This window comes from Phaethon lepturus, unplaced genomic scaffold (assembly GCF_000687285.1).
Source record: "Phaethon lepturus isolate BGI_N335 unplaced genomic scaffold, ASM68728v1 scaffold15535, whole genome shotgun sequence".
NCBI classification, from domain to species: Eukaryota; Metazoa; Chordata; class Aves; order Phaethontiformes; family Phaethontidae; genus Phaethon; species Phaethon lepturus.
The window spans coordinates 4,639-31,720 of record NW_010541349.1 but is presented as its reverse complement, the minus strand read 5'-3'; the positions used below and the strand labels follow the sequence as shown (position 1 = coordinate 31,720).

The 27,082-nt window shown below is 35.8% G+C and overlaps 1 protein-coding gene across 1 annotated transcript in view; it reads right to left on the bottom strand.

Annotated features, from left to right (window-relative positions):
- Nucleotides 1-27,082, bottom strand: part of LRCH2 (leucine-rich repeats and calponin homology (CH) domain containing 2) — a gene marked incomplete at its 5' end in the record, with an annotated part of 29,822 nt that overhangs the window by 1,819 nt on the left and 921 nt on the right. The window contains 16 exons of the mRNA XM_010287718.1: nt 1,098-1,210; nt 3,241-3,298; nt 4,367-4,417; nt 4,875-4,919; nt 8,244-8,360; nt 9,243-9,291; nt 11,856-11,924; nt 18,740-18,844; nt 19,091-19,158; nt 19,248-19,342; nt 19,657-19,768; nt 20,886-20,973; nt 22,357-22,490; nt 22,692-22,828; nt 22,923-23,028; nt 25,120-25,246. Of these exons, the coding sequence (XP_010286020.1) occupies nt 1,098-1,210; nt 3,241-3,298; nt 4,367-4,417; nt 4,875-4,919; nt 8,244-8,360; nt 9,243-9,291; nt 11,856-11,924; nt 18,740-18,844; nt 19,091-19,158; nt 19,248-19,342; nt 19,657-19,768; nt 20,886-20,973; nt 22,357-22,490; nt 22,692-22,828; nt 22,923-23,028; nt 25,120-25,246 (1,474 nt within the window). The remainder of the gene's footprint in view (nt 1-1,097; nt 1,211-3,240; nt 3,299-4,366; nt 4,418-4,874; nt 4,920-8,243; nt 8,361-9,242; nt 9,292-11,855; nt 11,925-18,739; nt 18,845-19,090; nt 19,159-19,247; nt 19,343-19,656; nt 19,769-20,885; nt 20,974-22,356; nt 22,491-22,691; nt 22,829-22,922; nt 23,029-25,119; nt 25,247-27,082) is intronic.

Here is a 27,082-nt window from a genome sequence, read left to right as displayed (position 1 = left end):
CGTAAGTAAGTTACTTTCAACATTAGCTAATTTTTAATTTTAAAGCATTGAGTTTAAAAGGGACGTTTTAATACTAAATTGAAGTAAATGGAGTCAACTCACACTTTACTGAGTACAAATATCCTCTTCTCTTTATCATTAACCTTACATTCCCTTTGCTTTTTTTTTTTCAGTGACACAGCTACAAACATTGAGAGAGACATTCAGCCAACAATTACCATGATACGTAGCTCTCAGAGCCATATGATGAACTCTCTGCACATAATGGGAAAGCTTAGAATTTAAGGACAGAAATGTTATGCCAAGTACCTCATTAGCTGTTAGTGTGCAGAATTTGTGGGTTGAAATCATACACAATTTTACTAGGAGATGGAGGGAAGAAAAGAAGGGAACACAACCACTTTGGGCATGGAAATTTCACTTGTGCAGATGACGGTTAAATAGTGCCCACACTTGTGTTACAAAACAGAGAAGGGAAGCAGGGACTGTTTTTTCCCACCCCAGCAACAAGCCTTCACTGCTCAGGAAGTGAACCCGACAAGACAGAAACAGCCTTCATAGAAGTCACACCCCAAATCAGTACTGCCCTGGAAAGCAGAGCTGCTATGACTTCCAGTTAACTATAGTTAACTGCGAAATATCTTGAGAGTAGAACTATACAGAAAACAACCTACTGCAAGTCTGAAATTTAGATCCCATTCTTTATTGTATAATTTCTAGCAACTTTCTACACTCAAAAAGCATTTGGCTGTTCAGAAGACTGTGACCATCTTTCCTCAAATCTCAGGTTAAATAGCAGCAAACACAAGTAGGCTTATTGTCTCCCCAGGAAAACCTAAAACCTCAGAAATCTAAAAAAAATAATTTCATTTTTCATTTTACTTTGTTTTCAGCTAAAAAACATTTGATCCCTGGTTGGTATTTTGGTTGGACCAAAAATTGCACCAGTGTAGCTGGTTACATGAAATTCCTCAGGGGGAAGTATCACTGCAGTGATGCCCCTGTACAACGGTAATGATCTGCAGGCCTTTAGGTTTAAACTGTGGTACACAGCAATGTAAATGCACTGCACCCATATAGTAAATAATGGTACATACATTGCGAAGCTGTCTTATTTGTTCCCTTTCTTCCCTTAAATGCTCCATTTTCCTCCTCATTGTAAATCCAGGATCCACTGCACCATAGTCCTGGCGAGATGCACGGCTGAAAGCTATTAAACATTAGTGAAGTTAGTTTTCAGAATTCAGACTAAAAAAAACACCCAGACTAAAAATTTACCACAAATATTAAAAAATGGGAAAAAAGCTGCAGAACTTTTCAGAATATGTTTAAGTATCCTGATGTAAAAGATGCTGTCTGTGAAACTTATCTTTCAAATAAAATACACAGATCATCTTACTTAAAGTGCAAATGGATAACCAGAAAATATGGAGACAGAGTTTACTTCAATATTCAAATATCTGTTTGAGATATATACTTCATTTGCACTTTTCCAAGCATATCTTGCAATCTAGCTTTGAAAGTATTTTCATTGTGTTTTAATTAAGTACAAAGTCTTTATGAAGACTAAAAAAGGGACAGAACTCTCTGACGTTAACTTAAAATGAAAAACTTAAAACAAATACCTACACACACGCACATGTGTTAGTTAAGCAATCACTGTCTCTGCATATGCACATTTAAAAAATTAACTGAAAAATATGGAATGTCTCATCTAAAGGTTCCTTTACAAAGGAGGTCTGTTAAACAACTACATTCACTTTACTAATTTTTCATGGTCAGAAAGCCTTCCAAATAACAATTCTGTTTTATAGAACACTGGCAAATAAACACTCTTCTGTAGCAATACCACTGTATCTTTAAGTATTTTACCCCATGCTTTTGAGCTAAAAAAAATACTTACACTTTTAGAACTTCCTATATTGTTGCTAATAGGTTGGATTTTAGCAAGAGATCTAACAATCAAAAATAACAGAAATTTTATAGACACTGTTGAAATCACTGCTCTGATCTTAATACATTATGACAGTATGTAGTTTGTATTCAGAAAAACACAATTACATGTTACCAACAGTATCTATGGAAGCATCTAAAACTACAAAGATTTTGGCTTCTAACTAAGAAACAAAATGCCATTCACTGTCCTAGAACTGAGTGAAAGGGGTGCTGCCGTTGTGCAGACGTGAGCTGGCAGTGGCTCCTAGGAAGCCTACTACTGCACTGAGAAAAGATGGGCTGAAAAGTCCTAACAAGCCTGCTTCCTCCTATCAAATCTGCACCTTCCTGCAGCCAAGGATGTAGATAATTCAGAAGCCTCTAAATTATCACAGCCAGACATGTCCCGGTACATGCAATTAACCTAACTATCTCTGGCACAGAAGTTTCACACAACCACTTACAAATCTCAAGTAGCTTAGGGGCGCTGAAGAAGTCACTTGCATGACCTCAGCCAGACATACTCTACTACTGAGGGGTTCACAGGCTGGTGTTAAGGAGGTCAAGCTTTTCTACTATAAACACTGAATTAAATTAAAGAGTTGAGATTCTTCCTTAATGAATTTGCAAAAGACTGTTCCCTTAAAAACAGAGAAGAGTGGTATTAACTGGAAAAAAGATTGCACAGTGGCTTTTCCAAACTGTGTTTTACACTGTTCCAGTATTCACATAGATACTTGCCAACAAAATAATAATATAACCAAAAAAAGTATTATTTATACCTAGATTTCAGAGAACTGAAAGTGTGCTTTAGACAATACAACTTACTTATGAGGGTATGGCAGAGTCTTGGAAGAGTCAGGGTGCAACAAAGCACTAAGCCATAAAACTCCTGGCAAAGCTCTGCTGAAAGCACCCTTTCATAGGACAAATTACAAAAATCTAGTTCTCTTGAAACCCTCCTGCATCAGCCATCAGGTGTCAAGAACAACTGCTTGCTGTTTCCCTGTTCTTTGACAGTGACTAAATATGCACAAAATAAATCAGTGGGGGAAAAAATTTTAAAATGTAATTAAAAAAAACAATCACTGTGCAACTTGGGGAACTTTCAATTATTTGTTTGCCAAAGCAGCTGTCTATGTCTTTCCCAGCACTATGCTTGTGATAAATATACCAAGTGCGTGGCTGTACTGTGGCGTCTCTTCATATTCATTCCAATTCACGCATCTGCTATCCTTACTGTACATTCCAGTCCAGGAAATAAACATCTGTTCTATGATGTTATGTTAGAGAACAGCAGCTTACCTGACCTTGGTTTGAGACCAAATGGACCATGAGTGTTACTATCTGTCCTTTCATAATCCTGTTAACAGAGATAAAATCAATTTTCTTCCATTCATTAAAAGAATTAACTGTTGTTCCCATCAAGATAGTGTTTAAATTATTCTTGCCTAAGAAAAGTGAGTTCTTCTGCTTAACTGTAGCACACTCTTTTGAAGGGGACAGTATAAACTAAATGGAATGAAAGTAACCTCACTACATGCAGATAAAATTATCTCACTGAGGAAGAAAAGCAGCACCAGATTAAATAAAATCTACTCTAAACCATTTCAAACTACTGCAAACCATTCTGTGAAGAGTTGTAAGCCAGCTGTAAGCAAACGCAAATATCCTCCCAACACTTAGCATCAAAATATTTAAGAACTATTTACTTTCAATTATGAAGATCTGATTTTTCTCATTTCACCATCTAAAGAGTACTCAGTAATTTGGTATGTACATGAGATATCTTTATTTCAACTCATTTCACTGTATCTGGGAGATGTTCTCATTCTGCTTCCTGAAGTTCCTTATTAACATGAGGTGGAAATGTTAATAGCTTTTGGTATGCTTTATTCAGAGCTCAGCAGTGAGACTACATGGATGTTCCTTAAAAAGGAAAGCAACCAGCAAATGAAGCTGCAAGGCTGCACCACGAAGGCGAGAGCCAGAACTTTAAAGGACAAAACTCTCCAAGAAGTGTCAGTACCTTTGGGTTCCCGTATTGCATAAAAATGCTAAACCACAAGTTTTACTTAAAAATCTTCTGGATGGCTAGTGCACAGGGGACACTTAGAAAATGTGGCAAATTTGATTTTTGTTTTATTAGCTATTTTCATTAGAAAAGATAATGGAGACAAAGCAATGCACCTTTCTAAACACCAGTCAAAAAGAAGATATCTACAGGAGACTGGATAGTTGCAAAGGTAAAACAAGTTGTAATAGCTGTCTCTAGTTTCTACCTATTTTTGAATTTTTATTATGATAAAATAATTCTAATATGCAGTTTCAAAGGAAACTAACAGGTTTGTATCTGCGTGGAAAACCTGGTGACAAGTAATGCACACACAGAAATGTTTGTTGAATGAAAAACAGAACCACAAACTTGTACCTCAGACGACACAGGAGACTGTGGGGACACATTAGTATTATCACTGTCTTGCTAAAAAGAAATCAAAGAGATGAAATTATAAAAATGAAAATTATGATTTAACAAGAAACATGAAGTTATGAAATATACAATATATGGAGACATGCAAGATTTGTCAAGTATGCGACAAACTAGCAGCAAATAAATTTAAAAACATGTAAATCAAGGAAACACTGTTCACTGTTTATGTCAAATACTACTTTTACATTACCTCTGCTTGATAGGTGAATTAACCTCCCTATTACCGAAGAAAGTAAATGTACTACTTTCTTCCCCAGGGCACAATCTTGATCATTTTTTTCAAATAAAGGAGTATAGTATTTATTTCTGCTATGGCTTTGGAACGTGAAGTTTGTTTGTGTGGACTCTAGCCAATGTTCTCCTGTTCTGCGACTGTGGCTCGTAGGCGTTCATAAAAGACAAATGAATAAAACGTTTTTTTACATTTTACACAACTACTATGTCTCACCTCATCATTTTCATTTCCACTTGAACTCTTTCTGGAAGACTTATACTGCAAAACACACACAATTATTACTTTAAAATGGAACTATGGTTTTCATTTGAACTAAATGGCTTGATATAACTCAGATGTTACTTATTACTGGTGATGCTGCTGAGAAGAAAAAAAAAACATGTTACAGAATTAAAGGAGCAAAAAAGACACAAAACAGAAAAGGAACATCTAGTTCCTAAGCTAGTCAACGTTTTTGTTATGCTGATGAGAGGATAAGAGCATTTTAAAACTAAATACTTTTACAATGTAAACTGACTGCCTATGACAGTTGATGCAGGTGAAAAGACCTTAACAACTGCTACTCAACCATTATTTGTTAGAAAAAACTACGCAACCCATGAAAGTTACTTTTACAATGTTTTGTTATGTAACGTTAAGATTGCTTACACTTTGAGAGATTGACTTGACATTGTAAAAACTTAAATTAAAAAAAAAAATCAGTATTTCCTTTACAACCTCAAAGCCTGATCACATCCTTTTATCTATTTAAGACCAGCGCTTTTTCCAGTTCTGTGACTTGTTGCGCACTGCCTTCATCACTGTCCCACTTCCTGATTATCCCAGAAGTGTAGGAAATGAAGGAGGGATTGAAGGAAGCAATTTACAAAAGTGGTATTTAAGAAAAGAAGTAGATTTCATTGTCTGCAGAGCAAGTGTACAAAATAACCCCAGAAAACAACATGCAGCTGTTGTTTTAAAAAGATCCATCACTACAAAACACAGGTAAGTACATTGTGTGTATATGGCCAGCCTACCCATTCTTACAGTATAATACATGACACTGGCTAAATTAAGAGACTAATTTGGGAAATGGAAGGATGGTCCTCCTTCAAAGACCTGACTTTTCAGGATACATACAGGTTTTAGTTAGAAGAATTTCTTAAAAAGGAAGAAAAACCTGACTTGCAGCTATGTTCTTTAACATTAAAAAACACACAAACTTACATAGCTCTGTTAGAGAACGTTGTATTTATTAGTTATGCATAGAAGATGCTCGTCTTCTTCAAAGTTATAACTGAGCACTGTTGGGCTGTAAAATTGAACAGTTTTACCGAGTTGAATTTTCAATAGCTTTTGAACTACATGCTGAACAATGCCAACAACAATGGTGAACAGCATCTCTCTTGAAAATCAAAGTCTAGGACAAACATAGCCTTTGCTAGCTATCCTACCGCCGTTCATTTTCTGTGCAAATTAAACACGTGTTTTGAAGAGTGATTGAATAAACTGTCAGTTGTTGGTTTATGGCATTCTTTTATTGTTTTAGTTTTTTGGTGGTTTGGGGTTTTTTGTTTGTTTTGAGGGGTTTTGGGTATGTGTGTATTTTTGTTTGCTTCTTTTGGTTGTGGTTTGTTGTTGGTTGTTTTTGGGGGGGTGTGTGTTTTTTTTTTTAACTATGCACAGAGTATAGGTTGTTCTGGGGTCGGACAGAGACCTATTACATAGATCCATGACTGAATATTTCTCTTCTTCGGTTTATATCCTGTATGTTTGCAGTGCAAGGGAATATATTACTTTGGAACTTGATAAGGCAAACAAAGCCTGATCTTCTATGCCCTGCAGACCTGTGCCGATGACTTTTGTTCACACACGCCTTTGGCCAATTGTGTGTTCACATTTTACCACCATAAGTAACCATATCAAAGCTAGCATGTAGTAACTCTTTTCCATTGTGGATATGTTAACAAGAATTTCAGCCTGGATATAGCTAGGATCCAAAACAACTACAAACTGTTGCGGCGGGGGGGGGGGGGGGGGAGGCATTTTGGTTGATAGAATTGTCTTCAGTGGTAAGATTCCTTTTACATATTTAAGGCAACAATGATTTCAGGTTCCAGCGAGACTTCAGTGCAATACCATAAGGAAGGGACTTTGATTCTCATGGGCATTTCGCTACCCTTCTGTTGCACAGTACAATTGTACAATAAAAATATATAGTATGTATAATAAAAACTCTCTATAAATACTTCTGGACGCTGATCCAAGTAAATTTTCCCTGTTTTAATGATGCCCATTGCAGTCATTTGGTGTGTACTCTGAAGATATTAATGTTTGGCAGTACAGCTGTGATTATTCAGGGAGCATTTTTTTCAAGAAAACATGGACACAGTATGAATTGTATTTTCACTAGTTTCTCAGAACAGCAGTGGTACCTCGTTTTTTTTTCCCCCTCAAGTTTGCAATGGAAGACAGACATCGTTTCACTTGTTTATTGCCTTGTTCTTGCAAATTAAACTATCAATGACACAGTATTTTTTGTTACTGCTATAGCCTGCTTAATTCACTTTGAGACATGTCTATAGCTGTATGTTATGCGCCATCACAGAGCTCAAAACTGAAATCTGTATCAGCATTTAAAGACATCCTTTAAAGTTACAAGGAATCACTAATGCAGGTCTTACATATTGACAGCACAGCTGTTTAATGAGTCAAATGACTGAATTCTGTTTTACTTAGAAGTTTCTCCCTTTCCCCTCAAAGGCTGCTGGGCAAAATTAATTTAGGGATGAAAACCCCAGAAAAAGGTCAGTAGAATTCAAGTTAGGATACAGCACCATAAATTCTGCAGGAAAAAAAAATTACTAACTTCTATAGTCAGAAGAATGTATCTGAGCTGTATGGCATGCTCTGTTCTTCCTGGAATTTAATTTCTTTGAAGTTCCCTAGCATTTAGTGAAGATGTTTGATGGCAAAGACCCAAGAAACTAATTTCCTAAGTGACAAATTTAATTTTAACTCAACCTAGCACTGGTCAGAATTCTCCTATTTCTCTACTATACCCCAAAACAAATTTCATCTAATGCTGCTATAACTTTGTATCTGTTTTGCAATAAGCAGACACTGACATCTGGTGACCAATGGTACACACTACAGAAAGCTAAGCAAGAGAAAATTTCCTCTTTAAAATGCAAACTAATACAGAGAGAACCAAAATACATAAAACATTCTTATAACCATGCTGCACAAAAAGGTAATGCATATTTTCCTTGCACTAAAGAAAAAAAAAAAAATCCCTCAAACTGGATGGGGAAGGACCAATGACCAAAGATTGGTTTCTGGCTTTACTAGAAGACAATTGTAAATTACTTTTATTTAAAGATAAACAAAATCTTTGGTTCCTCCTGATTTTCCTGCACTCTCACATTACCCTAATTACATATATATACATGATTTAACTCAAAAGAGCCCAATAAAAAAATTACAGGTTATGTGCAAAATTAAAAGCATGACCACCTTTGAGGATTTCTTACCTTTACTTAGTTATATGGTTTCTTCTACTCCCATTAAAAGAAAAAAGTCACACACACACCCCCCCATTACCTTGAAATACTCTTTTCTAATTTGTTTACTTCTCCTTCTTTCTTCATTCTGCCAAATCACTGGCTGTGTTTCTGGCCAATGCTGCTCATTCATTGAATCTTTCTGGTTTTCCAGTGGCTATAAGGTTTAGAAATATTTTTATGTAAAAGGTAAATATACCTCACGTGCATTAGCACAAATTATTGTGAACTACAATTATGAATTGTTTGCCTCTCTCATAGTCTAGCTTTATGACGTGAAAGTGTTAGCAGTCAGATTCTGGTAAAAAGCACCTATTTCCTTTCAAATCCTAAAGCATATTTCACAGAAGAAAAAGAATCTATGAAATAATTCTTAAGAAATTAACACCCTTTTCTGCATTGAGCGTAAGTTTTGCAGGTATGTTAGGAAGCCATCTAAAGGCTGCCATAAATAACTTCAAAAGACCAGGTAGAAATGTGGTTAGCCACCAGCACGTCTAATTTCTCAATGTGAATAGTCATTGCACAGGAAAAGGATGGCTACAAGACAATTGAAGTATTTGTCTGCTGTTCCTATCGAAAAGATTATACACATCAACTAGCTGTAAAAGAAATCTCTCTTTCAGAGTATTGTATTATACAACGTACTCTGAAGAGACAGCTAAAGTAGATCTGTTCTTAAAGTAACAACGAATACACGTACGTTATGAAAACTGAAAGCAGACAATGTGAAGGGACCATTTCATAATAAGGCTAAAACTACATCTCCAACTGCTTCTTCATATTAGAGTATCAGGTCATTTAACATAATTATAAATACCTGATGGACTAAAATCTAAGATAATAAAAAGGTACTCTCAATAGTTTCACTGCAATTTTATCATATCACATAAGCTTCTCAGTGAGGTATGGGGCATGGAAGGCCCATTAAGTAAGAAACCATACGAACATACAGAAGTTTTCTGACAGAAAAACAAAACCAAAAACCAAAACAAATCACCCAAATATGAAGCCACCACATTTACATTTGACTATTTACCTGCCAGCTGTATGGGGACACTGGGGAACTCACTTCGTCTGTTGAGACACTAAAAATTAAGATGAGAAGCATAAATTCACTACTGTTTTGTGTGCTTTAAGCACCAAGTTACTTTAAAGTATCAAAATTAGTGAACACTATACCAAGCAGCTTCCCTGCAACAGTACAGTATTTTTTGGCTACCTGTATAAGGATGTCACAATGTGGCTAAAAAGTTCTCCCATTTGACTAAAATCTCAAATCATATTCAACTCTCCTTTACCATATGCTGACAATAGGTCTTGCACACTACAGTACTTCATTCAGATAAAGCTTTTTTTTGAAGCGTGTTGATCCTTAGAGATTACTAATGCACCTTCACTGTTTTGTTTCTCAAAGCAACTGATGAAATATTTTGTTCCAAGATGACAAAATGTCTATTCTTAAACTCTGGGAAGACTCACATGCTTCATTTCACTGTTAGCTCTATACAGTAAAGTAGAAGCTTATACTAGTAGGGAAGGGAAAAACATTTTAAGATGGGACAGTGAAACTGCAAAATCTGAAAAAATCACTCTGGAACATGGAAGGTCTGAGAAAAGGAAAATAAAAGGAAATTTTCTCAGGAAAATAAAAATGTTTAGATTTGGTGTCACTTCAAATTTTTCTTTCTAAATCTTTCTGTGAAATCCACTTCTATCGTCTTACCAGCAACCATTTCATTCACATTCTGACAGCTGGCTGAAGAAGCTGTGCAGCATACCAAAAGGCTAACAGCTGGGGATTGAATGCAAGAAGGACGTAACACCATGAGCAATTATAATAAATCCTAAAGGGAAAATAACTAGGCACTTAGCTTCTGATACTTTATATTCCTTTTCCTTCCTTTCTGTTTGCCTCAAACCAGTAATGCTACTTTTTAAAGCTGTTAGGCATCTGAATCATGCTCAATAGCTTGACAAGCAATCCAGTTGGGAATTGCAGGAACTGCTGCAATAAATAATTGAGTTTTGCTGTTGATACATATGTATCCATTAACTATGACATGTTCTGTAAGTGTAAATTATTTAGGGATATGACAGTCTTTCTACTACTCTCTTTGTATGTTCCTTATGCAGTGTGTGATTTGGGTTCCTATGTATCAGTGCAATAAAACGACAAATAGTCTGCAATATCTGCCTTATCTTGTGCAATATCTTACCTTATCTTATCTACACCCTCAACATTAAGGGGGTGAAGGGGTAGGGTTTTTTCTTTTAAGTCTCAGAACCATTTCTGTTTCATTAACGAAAAAGGGAAAGGTAACCTTTCCTTGATTACCCTATATGAAGGCCTAACATAGCTTTACACTACAGCTGGGTGACATGCTGGGTGACAGCATCCCAAAGAACAGAAACTGTATGTTAAGCAACCAAGGACTGGAAAGTCCCAAATACAAACGAGTAATAGTTCCAGCATGGTTCATGTAACCGCAGGACCTGTGCACAACTAGCTCCTTAAAACTGCAGATACCAATGAGAGAGAAAATAGCCAAAATAGGATGTATCAGATTGAAATATACACAGTGTGTTCGAGGAAATGCTTTCCTCACGCCTACCTGAATAGCAGAGCGCTGTTACCACCCCCAGTGCTCTCCATATTGCTTTTGTCTTTTTTGTCTCATTGCTGCTGCTTTAGCCATCAGTAGTGGCTTTTGTCTCCAAGATTCACAGCAAAACTAGGGTCTGGACACAAGCAGATACATGTTCTTTTGTAGATATAAATTTTAGAAGACTACGGGGCTGACAAAAATCACAAAAGCCACTGTTCAAATGGAGTTCTTGTTAGGAGGCTGCCAGTAAGCGGTCCCTCTTTAGCTTAAAAATTAAAACAGACTATTTGTTGACCAAACTGATTAAAAGGACTGATCTAGGATTCCTTAAGGGTGGGAGGGCTGAAAACTTGCTAAGTTCTCTCTCACCCATGTATCAGAAATGGGAAGCTGTGATTTCCCAATTTCCTAAAGACAAGGCTCTGGGTATTTTTGTTTGGTGTTGGTTTGTGGGTTTTGGGTTTTGCTGGTTTGTTTTTGTTGTTGTTGTTTTAAATTCAAAGAAAGAGCACAAGCGTACAGCTCCTGAAGACAATGGATTCCTCATTGACACATCTTCCACAAATAGTGAAGGTTTTGCAGGCTGAACTCCCAGCAACGCTTTTCCAACAGCTCTTAAGAGCACAAAAGGACTGCCAGGGAGGAAAATTTAGATGCCTAAGCACAGATACTGTGCCATTTTATGTAACACAGGATCTAACACATCTGCACAGGACTGTTACCTATGGGAGACATAACCTTCTGGACTGGAACTGGGTGTCTAAAACATCACTGAATGCCTGTCTTTAGGCACATGAATTCCTGCCATAATCAGACACACCAATTAGTTTCTGGATGACATCAACTTTCCTAAGGGCTCAAAAGAACAGAATTTTTTTTTTTTTATCTGAAAGAAAAACGTTCAAGAACAGATTATTGTGTAGCATCTTGAGCTAAAAACAGTATGACAGAAGATGGCAGCAGCAACACAAAATAAATATAAAAATAAATTAATATTTAACATTATATATAATTAATATTGAAAACTGTGATACTTTTAATACCATTTTTCAGATTCCATTGGCTGCTTCGGCCTGTTCCTTGTGCTTACTGAAACTGAATGATTAAGAAGCCTAGAAAGAAAAACATACGTATTTATTCAACAGGTTTGTAGCTAAATGTTTTTCTTAGAATATGTTACTTTCACTATGCAATATTTCCTGTAAATAAAAAAATTTTAACATTAAGGTGACATTTTCCATAAAATTAGAAAATGTACGTGTGTACACATGTGAAATCCAAGCCCAATCCTGCTTCCATTTAAATCAACAATATTGTTTCCAGCTCTTGAAATATTTCAAGTTCTGAATTTTAAGGAAGTAAAACTTGGTAATTCAAACCAAAATGAAATCTCCTCTTATTTTTTCTCGCTAGATACATACTATTTCAACTGATCTCACACTTGTGTAAAGTTATGCTGCCCTCGATACAAAAGGCCCCACTGTTCACTAAAATTAGAAGACAGAAGATAGTCAGGCTAAAGCAGACAAGAAGTGATACACAGATTGAGCACAAGAAGTCAGTCAGCAGAAGCAGGTAAGAAGGGAGCTGAATAAGAAACACTGAAAGTGCAAAGGAAATGCAGGGAAAAAAAGAGAGCTGGAAAATGGAGAAACACGGGCTAAGAACTAAATGAAAACTCAATGAAGAAATGAAAAGTGAAAATTCCATTTTTCTAAATGGTAAACAGTCAAAGCCTAAACTTACATAGAGATTCAGAAATGTTTTCAGCTGGAACGATCACATACCAGACATGTACACACACAGAGGAAGAAGATATGAGCTATTATGGATGTTTAAACTGTTAAAAATAACAAAACAATCAGTAACACTTAAAAAGAAATGTTTTCAAGTAAGTGCCATGTTGACCAGTAACTAGAGTAATTCTGAATTCTTGGAGGTAGTACTATTACACTTCGACACTGACTTCATGTGCAGAACTGTGATCAACAGTTTATTTATGTTGAATTATATAGAGAACTAGAATGTATTAAGAATTGGAAAGAATTAGAACACCAACTATTCAATGGAAGTAAAACAGTAGGCACCTTTTTATATTTCATTATCATTACACAGGGCAGTACAACCATTATCTTTAAATGATTGATGATTTTCAATCATACTTCTTTCACTAGGATAACTTTGAGCTCAGTAATCTCATTTGTAGTTTAAATCTCTCACTGTGTGAACCTCAATTTAATGGGATTATGAGAAGTTAAGCCCGTAAACCAATACCGTCTGCAGCATTCACAGTGTGCAACATCTGCTCGCTACATTTTGTCTTCAGAAACTTAATTTTGAGGGTTCATTCCAGAATTAAATTATACTATAGCCTGAAAGAAGTGTTACAAAAAATTAATATTCAGAGCATTGATTATCAAACTATAATTTAAACATGCTATTTTAAAGTCATTAATTATTAGAGAGACTTCCCATTTAAGTTAGCCTTGTATCTTCAACTGAAAGGAATGAGAAATTCAGAGAGACTCTGTAGCAAGCTGTGACCATTACAACAGAATGAGGTTTAAAAAAAAAAGAAATCCCAGTCATGTCAACACTTGAACCAAAACTGACACTATCAGTGTATATTCAATGATTGTATGTAACATAGGCCATTTCTTTTTTATACTCATTATATGAAATGTAAGGAAAACTATTCAAGCTAATTCAAACATATACACACACATACTTTTCAGTTACACTGTTTTAATTATATACATTTCATAAATGTTTCAGTTGGTCTATAACAAATTTAGTTTACAATAAAGTGTGTTTTTATACTTTGTACTTCCTGTTTAAAAACTGAAGAATATTGATGGGAAAGTAACAGCAAGTTCTCTATCTGTCAGGTTAGCAGTTACTAGTGCAGACAGCGAAATGTGAATTTCCTGTGGAATAAGGAACTTGAAAGTTTTTAGTTAAGGAAAATGTTGAAAAAAATTAATCTGAATTTCCTAAATTGCAGACTAAGGAATTAATTGCAAAATAATTTACTCAGCTGGAAGAGGCAAAAAAAAAAAAAAAAAAAAATCACTGTAGTTGTGTTAAGAACTGTCTTCCAGGAAATAAAATTCAAAATTGAGGATGCAAAGTGAAAGTACAAGTAGCTCATATTCAGAAGTCATGCTCTTAAGTGTGGTGTTAATGGTGCAAAGATTCCAGCAACTGTTTCCATTCATACTATTAAAAAAAGTTTTGGTTTTAATGAGTTTATTAGACAGATCAATTATCAGGCCAATTACTTCCTGATGGTCATACTGAATCACTAGATAAGAACTTGCATAAGACACTTGTTTTAGTACTGCAATTAATTTCCTACTTATGGTTCCTACTAACCACGCAAATTCTGTTGTTACAGAGGTAGCATACAACCTCTTACTTTGAAAGGGTTCTAAAACTCGTACAAACTTTGAAATGTAATTTACTCAACAGCACATACACAATGACACCTATTTATATACATTAAACTCAAAACACAACATTGTGAATTGTTTTCCTAGTTTTATATCATGCAAGCGTAACAGCTACTCCATACTGCTGACTAGATGAGAGAGAAAGGCGATGGCAAGACCAATTATGATACTGGAAAATACTTTCTAAAGTTTGAGAATTTAAAAAGTAGAATCTCTTCTCAGTCACTTATACTTTCATACTTTCAGCAAACATAACATCATGGCTGAGTGGAGACCTGATGGGCAAACGAAAGGGCAAGAAGGAAATGCACAGGCAGTGGAAGCAGGGACAGGTATCCTGGGAAGAGTACAGGGACACTGCCTGGTTGTGTAGGGATGAGGTCAGGAGGGCCAAGGCATGGCTGGAGTTGAACTTGGCAACGGACACAATGAATAATAAGGGCTTCTATAAGTACGTCAGCCAGAAAAGGAAGGTCAAAGAAAGCGTACCCCCCTTGATGAGCAAGACTGTCAAACTGGTAACAACGGATGAGGAGAAGGCTGAGGTACTCAATGACGATTTTGCCTCAGTTCACTGGCAGTGTCTCTTCCCACACCTCTTCAGGGAACAGCCTGCAAGATGGGGACTGGAGAAGCAAAGTTCCTCCCACTGTACATGAAGATCAGATTCAAGACCGCCACAGGAACCTGAACATGCACAAGTCTGTGGGACCTGATGAGATACACCCCAGACTCCTGAGGGAACTGGCTGATGTACTTGCCAAGCCATTCTCCATGATATTTGAAAAGTCCTGGCAATCGGGTAAAATCCCTAGAGACTAGAAAAAGAGTAACATTGCACTCATTTTTAAAAAGGGTAGCAAGGAGGACCCTGGGAACTACCGACCCGTCAGCCTCACCTCTGTGCCTGGGCAGATCATGGAACAGATCCTCCTGGAAGCTATGCTAAGGCACATGGAGGACAGGGAAGTGATTCGACACAGTCAGCATGGCTTCACCAAGGGCAAGTCCTGCTAGATCAACCTAGTGGCCTTCTATGATGGAGTGACCACATCAGCAGACAAGGGAAGAGCTACCGATGTCATCTACCTAGACTTCTGTAAGGCCTTTGACATGGTCCCCCACAAGATCCTTCTCTCTAAATTGGTGAGATACGGATTTGATGGGTGGAATGTTCAGTGGATGAGGAATTGCTTGGATCCATCCAGACGGTAGTGGTCAATGGCTCAATGTCCAGATGGAGATTGGTGATGAGCGGTGTCCCTCAGGGGTCCGTAATGGGATCAGTACTGTTTAATACCTTCATCACTGCCATAGACAGTGGGATCGAGTGCACCCTCAGCAAGTTTGCAGATGACACCAAGCTGAGTGGTGCGGTTGACACACCTGAGGGACAGGATGCCATCCAGAGGGACCTGGACAAGCTTGAGGAATGGGCCTGTGTGAAATTCATGAGTTTCAACAAGGCCAAGTGCTCACTGCAGGGGGGTTGGACTAGATGACCTTTAAAGGTCCCTTCCAACCCAAAGATTCTGTGATTCTGTAATTAAGGGACACAAATGAAGTGAATTATGGTAACACTATTTTAGGGTTAGCTATCTTCAAGATTAAACAATCAAGCACTCCCTAGGACCTATAGCATGTATAAAGATACAAGAAATCTTTTACAGTGAGACAAAAAAAATGATGGATTTTAAACTGATTCAGGAGCAGTCTACTGTCTTCACATATGTCTCTGCTTTGTGACCATATGCTCTTAGGGATTTAGACAGTTTTGGGAAGTCACTGCTGTCAGGTAAGAACCCATACTATACTTTGATGCAAACTGGAACAGACTCATTTGGCACTAATGAAGATTACTGAATCTAAGCTATCCTACTTGCTTTTGAAACGGACCAGGAATATCCAGGGTAAGTCACTTGATTCATCATTTACATGTCTGAGTAGAGTCTACACAGCCCACTCCAGACTTCTTGTTACCTGTGAGGTTTCTGTATCTGCAAATGCTTCCCTCATGGTTGTCAAATGCAAAACAAATTGTCACTGGTCATGCTAATTTGAAAGTGATCACTTTAAAACCAACATATCTTAAATAAAATTAAAAAAACCTTTTGCCTGATGTTCTATATATTCGAAAAATTGAAGAGAAAGCACACCAAAGGTACAGGAAATTATGCTTATAGGTTTGGACTCATTTATATGTTCTTTGGAGAGTTGCCTAATTAAATATTTTCCTTAAGTAGAATTTACCTTAAAGAACAATAAATGCATTGCAATCTATTTTTGGTAACAAAATATCTTAGGCTAACTTAGCCAATCCATTTATTCTGATTTGTTCAAGAAATGGCCAAAACTATTTCTTTTGTCCACAGTTTAACTTTGGAAATCTGAAGCTCTACATGCAATTTATACCTTGATGCACGTCCTGCCGCCCTTGTCCTCTGGAAGAGTTTTTCACTGAATGAAGTTCTATAGCTTAATGGCCTTCGTCTGTATTCATATTTCATGTACACCAAAGCCAAAGACGGAAGAAGGAAGCAGAACAGGTTGATGGGAGAGGACAGTGAAGTCATTAGCATAGCAAGCAAAAAGAAAAGAGACTGCATAATATTTAAAACAAACAAAAAAAGAACACTGAACAGAAATATGATTAGTAAGAAATTATTTTATGATGCTTACTTTTCTGAGGATTCTGTTTACTCAGATTGGACATGTTTTCCACAAATAAATACATAAATATTTTCACTAATCTTCTAAATATTATTCTTATTGCTGTTTATGGCAAGAAATTATAAATTCACAAAACTATGGATTCAAAATCAGGGCTAAATTTTATATATCAGAGGTGATTTTGCCCTCGTACTTAAAGATACATAAGCAAGCTTTAAAATGGAAATGCTAAACTGAGAAGTAAAACTTAACAACTAATAAGACTGCATATGTCTCAACAATTCAAGAGCAAAGCAGAATTATTAGCAAGATCACTGCATTAAGATACAACATCTGACTAGTAAAACTTAAATTGCAGTACTTCAGAAGAGGAGTGGCTTGGTATTTCAAATTATTAGATGAACAGGTAATATTAAAACTAATCAAACAAGACCCACATGCAATATAAATAACCATCATATAAAAACCTAATATAAGACAAACACACTTATTCTCTCTTTATTAATAAATTAGTAAGAGAAAATTTCACATTCCTAGTCTTTCTGGCAATACTTTTGGCAATAATAATGTATTACTGTTAAGATTTCATTCTTACTCTTCCCTTCCCAATGTGAACCAATTATGAAATACACTGCATGGAGTTACAAGTAAAACTTATTTATCTTTTCCCCGCACACACACCACTGCTATTATATTTAGCTAATACAACACACTAGTGAATTTTTAAAGCTCTGCAATTCATAGTATCAAGATACTAATTTCTCTAAGGGCTTCCTCTAAATTTTAACTATCTCAAAAGAAAAACAGCACTGCAGAATCTCATCATTATACAGGAATTCAAAAGACACAAAAATAGTATTTAAGCTGGTATGATGTTAAATCCATTACTGCAGGATAACAGATGACTGTAATGAACCATTTTAGTTAATTAACTACTATTAACTACAACTTTTACCTTTAAGGAAAGAGATTACTCTCAAAGTACCTCACTGGTTATTTGCCTGCTTGGTAAAGGAACCAGAGAGAACACGGTTCCTACCCTAGCCTGTCCACATCTTATGCAACTCCAGGTATTCCTTCATGCTCTTCCTTTTACACAGTTGTTAATTTGTTCTGTTACATTCCTTTCATCTGCTGCTGGTTCTACAGCTCCTTTTCAAGAATCCTTCTGTTCTGATACCCAACATGAAGTAGAGAAAGTCACGCAGTTCATTGGGATGAACTTGCACTATTCAAATTATTTGTTTTGATATGTATTTAAAATATATATATATGCTCTGTCATTTGATAGAATAACGTTTGAACAGATTTCCCCTTCAATACACAGGAAATTTATATCTCGCATCAGACTGAACGGAGGAAGTACCATCTAATTTACTTTGTATTCGAATAAAAATAACCAGTCACAAACAAACCATATGCAGGTTCTGTAATTCATACAAACTAAGACAAAGTCATTTTAAGATGTTACCAATTGTCTACTTAGATAAGCATTTACCATGCCTACTTAAGTATACCACTTTGGAAAAATAAAGTATAAAAAGTTAACATACATCAAACCAGGAAATCAAGACACTTTCACATTCACCTCTTCCTCTCCATAGGAGGTATATCACTGCTTCTCTAGACAGCAACTTTATGAAGAGAAACACAGGACAAGTATCTTAAAAGAATCTGTCACATTAACTGTTTAACAGCTGGACAGAACTGTTCTCAATATTATAAGGTGTCAAGAGCTTTGGGGTATAAGACGTTAAAGAATAAATTAATTGTAACACACGTTATCTTTACTAGTGTTGTAGTACCTGTGTTTTTGTTCTTGCTGCAGTAACTGAGCTGCTATTTTTCTCAAGTCAGTCACTTCTTTGAGTTCATCATCGTCTTCAGTCAGTAGCTGTTCTTTCTGAAGTCTGAAAAATTAAACATTAGTGACTTGCCTGACTTCAGTAAAGCAAGACACAGAAATGGCTACATTACTGGACAATAACTAAGAAGCACTTCTTATAATCTCACTTTCTGTCCAAGAAGGAACAGCCTATGTGTTCAATACGAGATTTCTTTCCTCCATATGCAAGGAACTTAAAACAAAACCACCATAATCCCCCCTCAGTAAAACCTTCCCCCCTAAAAAAAAAAAAAAAATCACGAAAATTTACCTTTTTTCCTCTCCCCAGTCCTCATTCTGTTCTATTTTCTGGCATTTCTCAGGATGTTTTCCCCGTTCCTTACACAGAATGAAAAATACATTTAGACTTGAATTAAAAAAAAAAAGCAAGCCTGATGAACAGTTTTTCTTTTCTCAAGTTATGCTACCTTAATATAAGACAGCAATGGTCCAATCTGTACATCTTGCTCAGGAACGGCTCCTTCTTCTGCATTTGGATCAATGTAATCATACACCTCCTGGTCTAGTGAGGATTGATGAAGAATGGAAAAGATGATATTAAACAGTTCTCCCAACCAAATATTATTCCTGAGAGAGATAAGTACTACGAAAAATGTCAGATAAAGATAAAACAATGAAATTATGTCTCCTTGAGCCAGAAATAATCTTTTTTCTTTCTTTCTGGCCTTGTCTATTTGTGATTATTACACTGTTTTCTGAAATGATGAAAACACAATGCCAACATGTGATCATACCATTTTGTTCAGCTTTCTTATACTAGATTACTTAAGCAAAAGTATTTGTTACCTAAAATGACAGATACACAACAGATCTTACCTTTCTGTGGATCGAGTTTACTTCCCATTACATGATTGTCATTTCTTAATGTCTGTTCCCTAGTTGATTCTGATACCTGGGAGTGAAGGCTGATTGTATCATCATCAGATGGCTGCAAAGACAGTCACATTTAATACAGAACTTACACATATATTACATTATTATATGATTTGGTAAGAACTCAAAAACTATACTGCAACTGACCCTATCATGAGAGATGGCTCCCAGGACAGAGAAAACAACATCATCACGTGGAGTTTTTTGTGGGTGGTGGTTTTGGTTGGGTTTTTTTGTTTGTTTGGGTTTTTTTGGTGGGGTGGGAGGGAGTATGGGAAGGAGGTTTAAGACATTCATTGTTTAGGGAGTGACAGACAACTGCTCAGTAGGCAATACTGAAATACAGTATTTTGTTCAGAGATGTCCAGTCTAGCCCTGGGGAGCGGACTAAGAAAACTGTACTTAGGTACTTTCTTATCTAAAAGCCTCCGACTACTTTGACCCTTGTTTAGGCCACTGAGGGAAAAAAAAAAAAAAATCATTACAACTTCTAATCAGTTGGAATTTTCTTAAAAAAACACCAACTAGTAATACTCCTCATTCTACAGTTTTTCCACTAACAATCACTCTGCCTTTTTAACAGGTCTCTTCCTAGGTTTCAAAAATCTTTTGTTCTATACTATTCGGTTTTGACATTACTGTTATTAGTTACAGCTCCTCAATCTAGATTTCTACAAATACACAGATAACTTGTAGGGATTTTTGTTCATCACTTTAAACCTAGCCGATTACCCAGAAGTTTATTAAAATTTAAAGAGTGAGGATTACTAACATATATAACACTCAAATTTAGTCCAAATAAACTTTAATTTTCTTAAGTATATTAATTTCATTGATACCAAAAGAAAGTTTCAAATCCATTTTGTCTTTTGTTTAGAAAATGATTATGCACTTCACACACTAAAATATCCAAACAATTTCTTAGGTCAGAATTCAGTTTTAAAATGTATGAAATTTGGACTGGAATGAACCTTAACCAGAAAAGTCAAAGCAATATGTAAATAATTTCTGTCTGATACTGCAGTCTAATGGTTTCAACTCAACTGTCCAGCTATTCAAAGAATGTTAAACGCAACTTAGTTCAGTGTCATTCCTCAAATGACACAAAATACAAAGGAAAATAAATTCTAAAAACCAGAAGTTACACAAATTCAACAGCAAAAAATACTCACTTCTGTTGTGGACAACCTTTTATCCCCATTATCACTTCCGATGCCAGAGTCTGGTCCATGATTTTTATTGGGATAAAAGTCCTCCATGCTACGTCAAGGAAAAAAAAAATACACAAAAAACCACACAGGAATGAAAGAAACAGTAGTTTCTTCTAAAAATACATTCTCTATACTCATCTACAGCTGCCAATACAGAATTTTTGCACAATGCCCTGTGTGCAGAGAACAAATTCTTCATCTACTACAGGAGATGTTCAAGAAAAAAGTATCAAAGAAATGTTAAAGTGGAACTATGAATTATGGTACTCACTCTGTATCTATGCAAATTTAGAATTGGTCTATTTCATTCAAAAGTACCACCTCTGGAAAAGAAGGCTTCCTCTGAAAAACTGCAATTCCTTGAATTCTCTTGGCAGACATGGGTTTCTACCAGTAGCAAACATATATTCCCGAACAGACTGCATATTATAATGGTTTAAGTCTGTCTGAATATCTATGAAATATTTCCTCCAAATTTATGTCTTTCAAAGACATAAAATTAGCAGCATCAGCAGGATGTGTTTTGCAACTGTGCACTGGAGCTTGGTTTACATCTTACGATTATCTGCAAAATTTTGTTAAACAAGTTCTCACTGCTACAAATATGAGGTACAATGGTAATGCCCTCTTGTTCCTTTGCAATACATTTTAGTTGTAGGCCTTAAGTTCAGTGGAGGCTTTTGGAGAGCAGTTATGGACTGCAGTTTTTAGGAGCATTTAGAAGTGATCTCCAGACACTGTGGACTAAGTTGCCTAAGACCACGCACTGAATCCGATGGTCCAGATGGTTCTGTGTAAGCTTTATTTGTAACTTTCATCTTCCTTTCAGCCTTGAACACAGAGAGGCAGAAGTTGCACGTGACATTTTAAGAAAACAGACAAAAAGAGAGTATTGTTCCGTATGGTTTCCAATGGCAAGCCAACTGATGACAGAAAATACAAAAGCATGCCCATTTAATTATTCAAGGGTAGTCAGTACAGAGACCAACAAAATATTCCGCACTTTTTGACCTTGATTAATCTAATAAAAAAAAATCTATGGTATTTCACTGATGTTTGTTTCCCTTAATATATACATGGGACACAGACTTCCCATCCAACATACTAACTCTATATTCAAGACATTTATGGGAGCTTCTCATCTACTGTTTTGACATATTTGTTTGTGAAATAAATAGCTGAGTTTTCCAATAAATAAACTTAAAATACATCTTTGTTCTGATTTCCAAATCTTTAGCAAGTACAAGGAAAATTTTTCATAGCAATGCAGATGAGCCAATTAAGCTTCCAGTAACACAACCTTAGAAAATAAATACTACAACTCCTAAATAAAGAACAATTAAAGTATTGAAATTACAGCTATTATCTGTAATGAACAGATCACTTCATAGCAAATGCTAAAGTAAAATAAAACAATAACTCCACTACTCACCTGTCTGTGAGTGGCTGGGAGGGGATTCGTTTACCTAATGATGGAAGATCCAAAGAATCCGGTTTTTTATCTATTCTGAGGCATGCCTGAATGCTGAGGAATTTAAATATATGTACTTTACCCTTTAAACATATCTGTTGGGAAACAAACAAAAAAAATCTTAGTTATACAACGTGCCTTTTGAAAATGCACCCTAATAAATACTTTCTACAATGTGTTTGTACCTGGAAGTTCCCACTAGGAGAAATACAGCTACAAAAAATTAAAACTGATTGGTGTAAATTATAACAGCTTTCGCTTTCTCAAGATCTTTAATTTAATGCTTTAATACTGACCTGTGCTGGTGGTATCTGCATTGGATTGTTATCCAAAACTATAACTTGTAAGTGACGTAACTTTCTGTAACAAATCGGGATTTCTGTAATTTTATTACAAGAAAAATCCAGCTTTACCAAGGGAAGGTCTCCTAACTCTGCATTGGAGGAAACAAACAAACAAAAATCAGACATCTTCTTAACACTTTACCTAATTTACCTACAACAAAGAAATGAAGAGTAATAGCTTACCATCTGGCAACATATGGAGATTATTTCTTCTTATGTTTAATTCTCTAAGTGACTGCAATTTTCCTATCTGCTGCGGAAGAACCTGAAGTTCATTGCAACTAATATCCTAAGAAAGATATAATTAGTACATTAACTTAACATCTCAAATTAAACAAAGAAAAACTGCTATCAAAACTACTATAAAGCATCCTATTAAAAAGAAAAAAAAAAGAAATCCTATCTTTCTTGGTTTTTCCTCGAAGGGAAGTACCACCATAATCTTAGTTTCTTCAGTTCTTAGCGACTGATGTTTCAGAAACTCAATTCAAAACGTTAGACCAAAGAATGACAAAAGACTGGTTTCGACATTAAAACTGTTCCCTAGGAATCAGGAGTTCCTGGTGTAGTTCCTGTTTCAGTTAAAAACTATGCTACTGCTGGCAAATGATTTGCATTTCTGCTCCTTTTATAAAAGTTCGTCTTCCTCAAAAAACCTTGAGCCAATCCATGCAACTAAAAATTTACAAAGTGCAATAGCAGGCTCACCAACTTTTTGGGTACACGCGCTAGAGGGTGACAAAGCTGCACCAAGTGAATACAAACTCCAGCTATTTCTGCCACTAATTTAACATTTATTTGTGTAGTTCAGACTGAGTCAACAATCACACTGATAAAAGACCATTTCTAACCTTTTTTATTCCTGATTCAACAAAACTGACTTCAGAGACTAGTTTCCCAGACTAGATAACAATGGCAGACACCTATCTGATGAAAAACTGGAAGCTGATTATAAAAGCAAGCTGAGTCAGTAACCAGAAGCCAGGTCCTACCCAGATGAATCCAGCCTCCTTCTCCACTGCACACTTCCAGATCTTCAGCTTAGGCACCGCTCAACTACTTTTGACAACCACAATGTCTGCACATAGCTGTACGTCTCAGAAAGTACAAGCTGCTTGGGATCAACTGTTGTGTATCTACTGCAAGTTCTTCTCTGTCCACATCACCAAATTCAAGATGGGATTCCCTTCCTAGAAGCATCTTTCTAGCACGTAGCTTAGTTATCAACTTTTTTAAGAATAATAAATATTATTTATGTTCTAAACCGGTATAACACAGATACTGGAATGAAACTGTACTTAATCTGTGTCATCAAGCACACGTTCTAGGTTTGACAATTTTGAAAAATAAGCCCAAAACCCCACAACTGCAATTCTGAAAAACATTCACTTCCTATAAACAGTAGCAGTAATCCTACCTTGAAATCCTATGACATTAAAGTGAGCATAAAGAAATTCTCACCAAAGAATAGAGGACATTAGAAAAGCCTCACAAACATTCAGAATACCTCATATTACTTGTAAATTAAAAAAGAATGTTGATTTATAGCTCAGAAATTAGGACATGTTAAAAGAAATCTCCAGGGCATACACAGCTACTGTAGAAACAGGGTAAGGACTGCTTGCTTGCAAAGACCAAAGAAAAGGGGGGGGAGGAATCAGACTTAATCCAAGGGCCAGGTTGGTGAATAATTGTGCATAGTTCTCCAAAATAGGAGCTTAACATGGAGTAATGATCAGAAAAGTCCAGAATATTAACAAATATAAAGTAATGGATGACAAAGCACAAAACTTTAGTATGCCATAGGATAAAATGATGTTGCACAGACACATAAATGGTGAATATCACACATCGTTCTGTTCAGCCCAGCCAAAATAACCAGCATAGCAAAAATGGGGAAGGGGAACAACCACCAAGAAAAAACCCACCCACCACCACAGAACAAGACAACAATGATTGAATGGCGTAACTTGAAGAGTACAGAGAAAAAAGAGATGAACTCTTCAGCTGAAAAGATTCTTGATTACATATAAGAAAAAGAAACAGAATTATGATTGCCATAAGTAATGTAAACAGAAAAATTTACCATTTTTAACAACATACAAGTGAGGGACTCAAATGAAATAATCTTGGGAGCAATTTTATTTGTGAACACCTTAAGCTTTAGTTAATCCAACATACTGATTTGTGTTTAAACCCATTTTTGAAACTCTACAATATACTACACCTGTAATTTGAGCTCAGACACTAAGAAAAGCAGCAACTGAATTTACATTTTGAAGTTCTATATTTAAAAAATTATTTATATTTTTCTTATACTGTAAATAAACTGCTTATAGTTTTAAGTTTACTTAGTAAAACTGTTCACAACTGTACTTACCAACTCCATTAGGTCTCTCAACTTTCCGATTTCTTCTGGAATGGAGACGAGCTTATTATTACTGACAACCAGAACTTTAAGTGGAAGATCAAACAGGTATTTTGGCAACGTTGATAAAAGATTTCGACTTGAAAGAAAGAAAAATGAACAAGCAAGGCTAGATTATAATCTTCTTAAGCCTGATGGGGAGTCTGAGATGCACACTGTACAACTCTTCTCCTATCCCAGAAGATATTCTCCACTTATTACAATTTCGTCTAAATTTAAGCTATAATCTCCATCATGAATTCCTTACCAGACAAAGCCTCTCGCAGATATATGAATTTTAGGTACCCATCTCGCTTGATGAAATAAGTACGTACTACAATTGAATCTAACACTAAGATGTACAGAGAAATGTGTTAAAAGAAATACGTTTGATGTTTGCTTTTATTCTGCTTTCTGATACCTTCAGAAGGTCCTTATGTTCTCAGCGAACCAGAACTTTATACAAGGCCATTGCTTCTCATGTCGCGTGATCATGTCACTCCCGAGCCACCACAAAAAGCCCTTAACAGCTATTTACTATTTTGCTGAGCAACAGTCTGGAAGGTAAGTTTTAATTAAAATGGATTTCTTTTGTGTATATAATTTTCCAACTGCATGCACATATGTCTGCTTTGTACACAAGAAATATAGTGGTACTGACAATCTGATTTAAATCCATATTGGAAAAAACTACCAATTGCAGACCGCCACTGCCAGAAACACATAGAATTTTTCTAATAAGGTACCTGTACATTTAAAAAAGCCATTGGAAAACCAGCTTGTTCAGATGTGGCATGAAAGCAATTCCTTTCATACATAAAATTAAAAAAAACAAAAAACAAAAAACCAAACCACACCAGTAATTGCTGTTGCTTTAAGTAGAACTGTGTAGAAGCCAGAAGTTCTATTAAAAAAAAAAGGCAACAACAAAACAAACCCCAAACTTTTAAGTGTTGACATTTGTGTTCACACTGTATTAAGAAAAACCCAGAAGTTCTGTTTAATTGATATATATCAGAGTACTGTTTTTCATATGTAAACCACAGGTTTTTACATTATTCTTTCTGCAAAGCCAAAAAAAATAAATTTACGTCCTTGCAACATTTCAGCTTCGAGGTAGTAATGCAATTTTAACACCATGAAATGAAATTAAACTTCTATTCATATCTTTATAAAAGTAATGTATTTATTCTGTTAATCCTAAGTGAGCAATACAAGTAAGTTTTGCGTGTAGGTATGCAGTAAGGCCCTTTTTGATGTTGTGTTTCAGGCAGATATGACAGGCTTTTTTGGTTGGAGAGCTTAAGAAGCAAAAATATAATGTGCAAGTAAAATTTTTTTAACTGATTATAAAAACATGGCAATGAAACATTCATTCTCCGCATCACAAATACAATTCCCTGTTTTTTTGTTTGTGGTTTGTTGTTGGGTTGTTTTTTTTAAACGAGCTGCCTACTTTACTATGAATTGCACAATATGTCTTCAGTCATCTGAACCCAAAATTAGAAGATCATGTGGTTGTCTTCTGTACAAAATATTGAAACTAGTAAGCCAGGATTTTAGCCTGTTCAACTATTGTAGTCCACATATTCATACATTGTGAAAACAGTCCTCAGACATTAGCACAAAAATGAAGACAAAGCACAGCAAGGCAAATGATGATTAGAAGAGTCGACTCGAAGTAACACGCAATGGCCAGTTAGAATGACACACTACTTTATTTCTGTGTATAGAATTTTATTCAGCATCTGAATTACCATCGAAAGAGAAATGGGCTGTTGCTGCTCTGTGAAGAAAGTTAGGTCAAATTTCTTTCAGAAAACAGTTTTATCATACCATTAATCCTCTTTAGAACTGCCATGGAACAGACCACTCAAATACCACTCCAAGTACTGATATTTGCAGATTTTGAGACAGCGGGGTGTTTTGGGGTTTT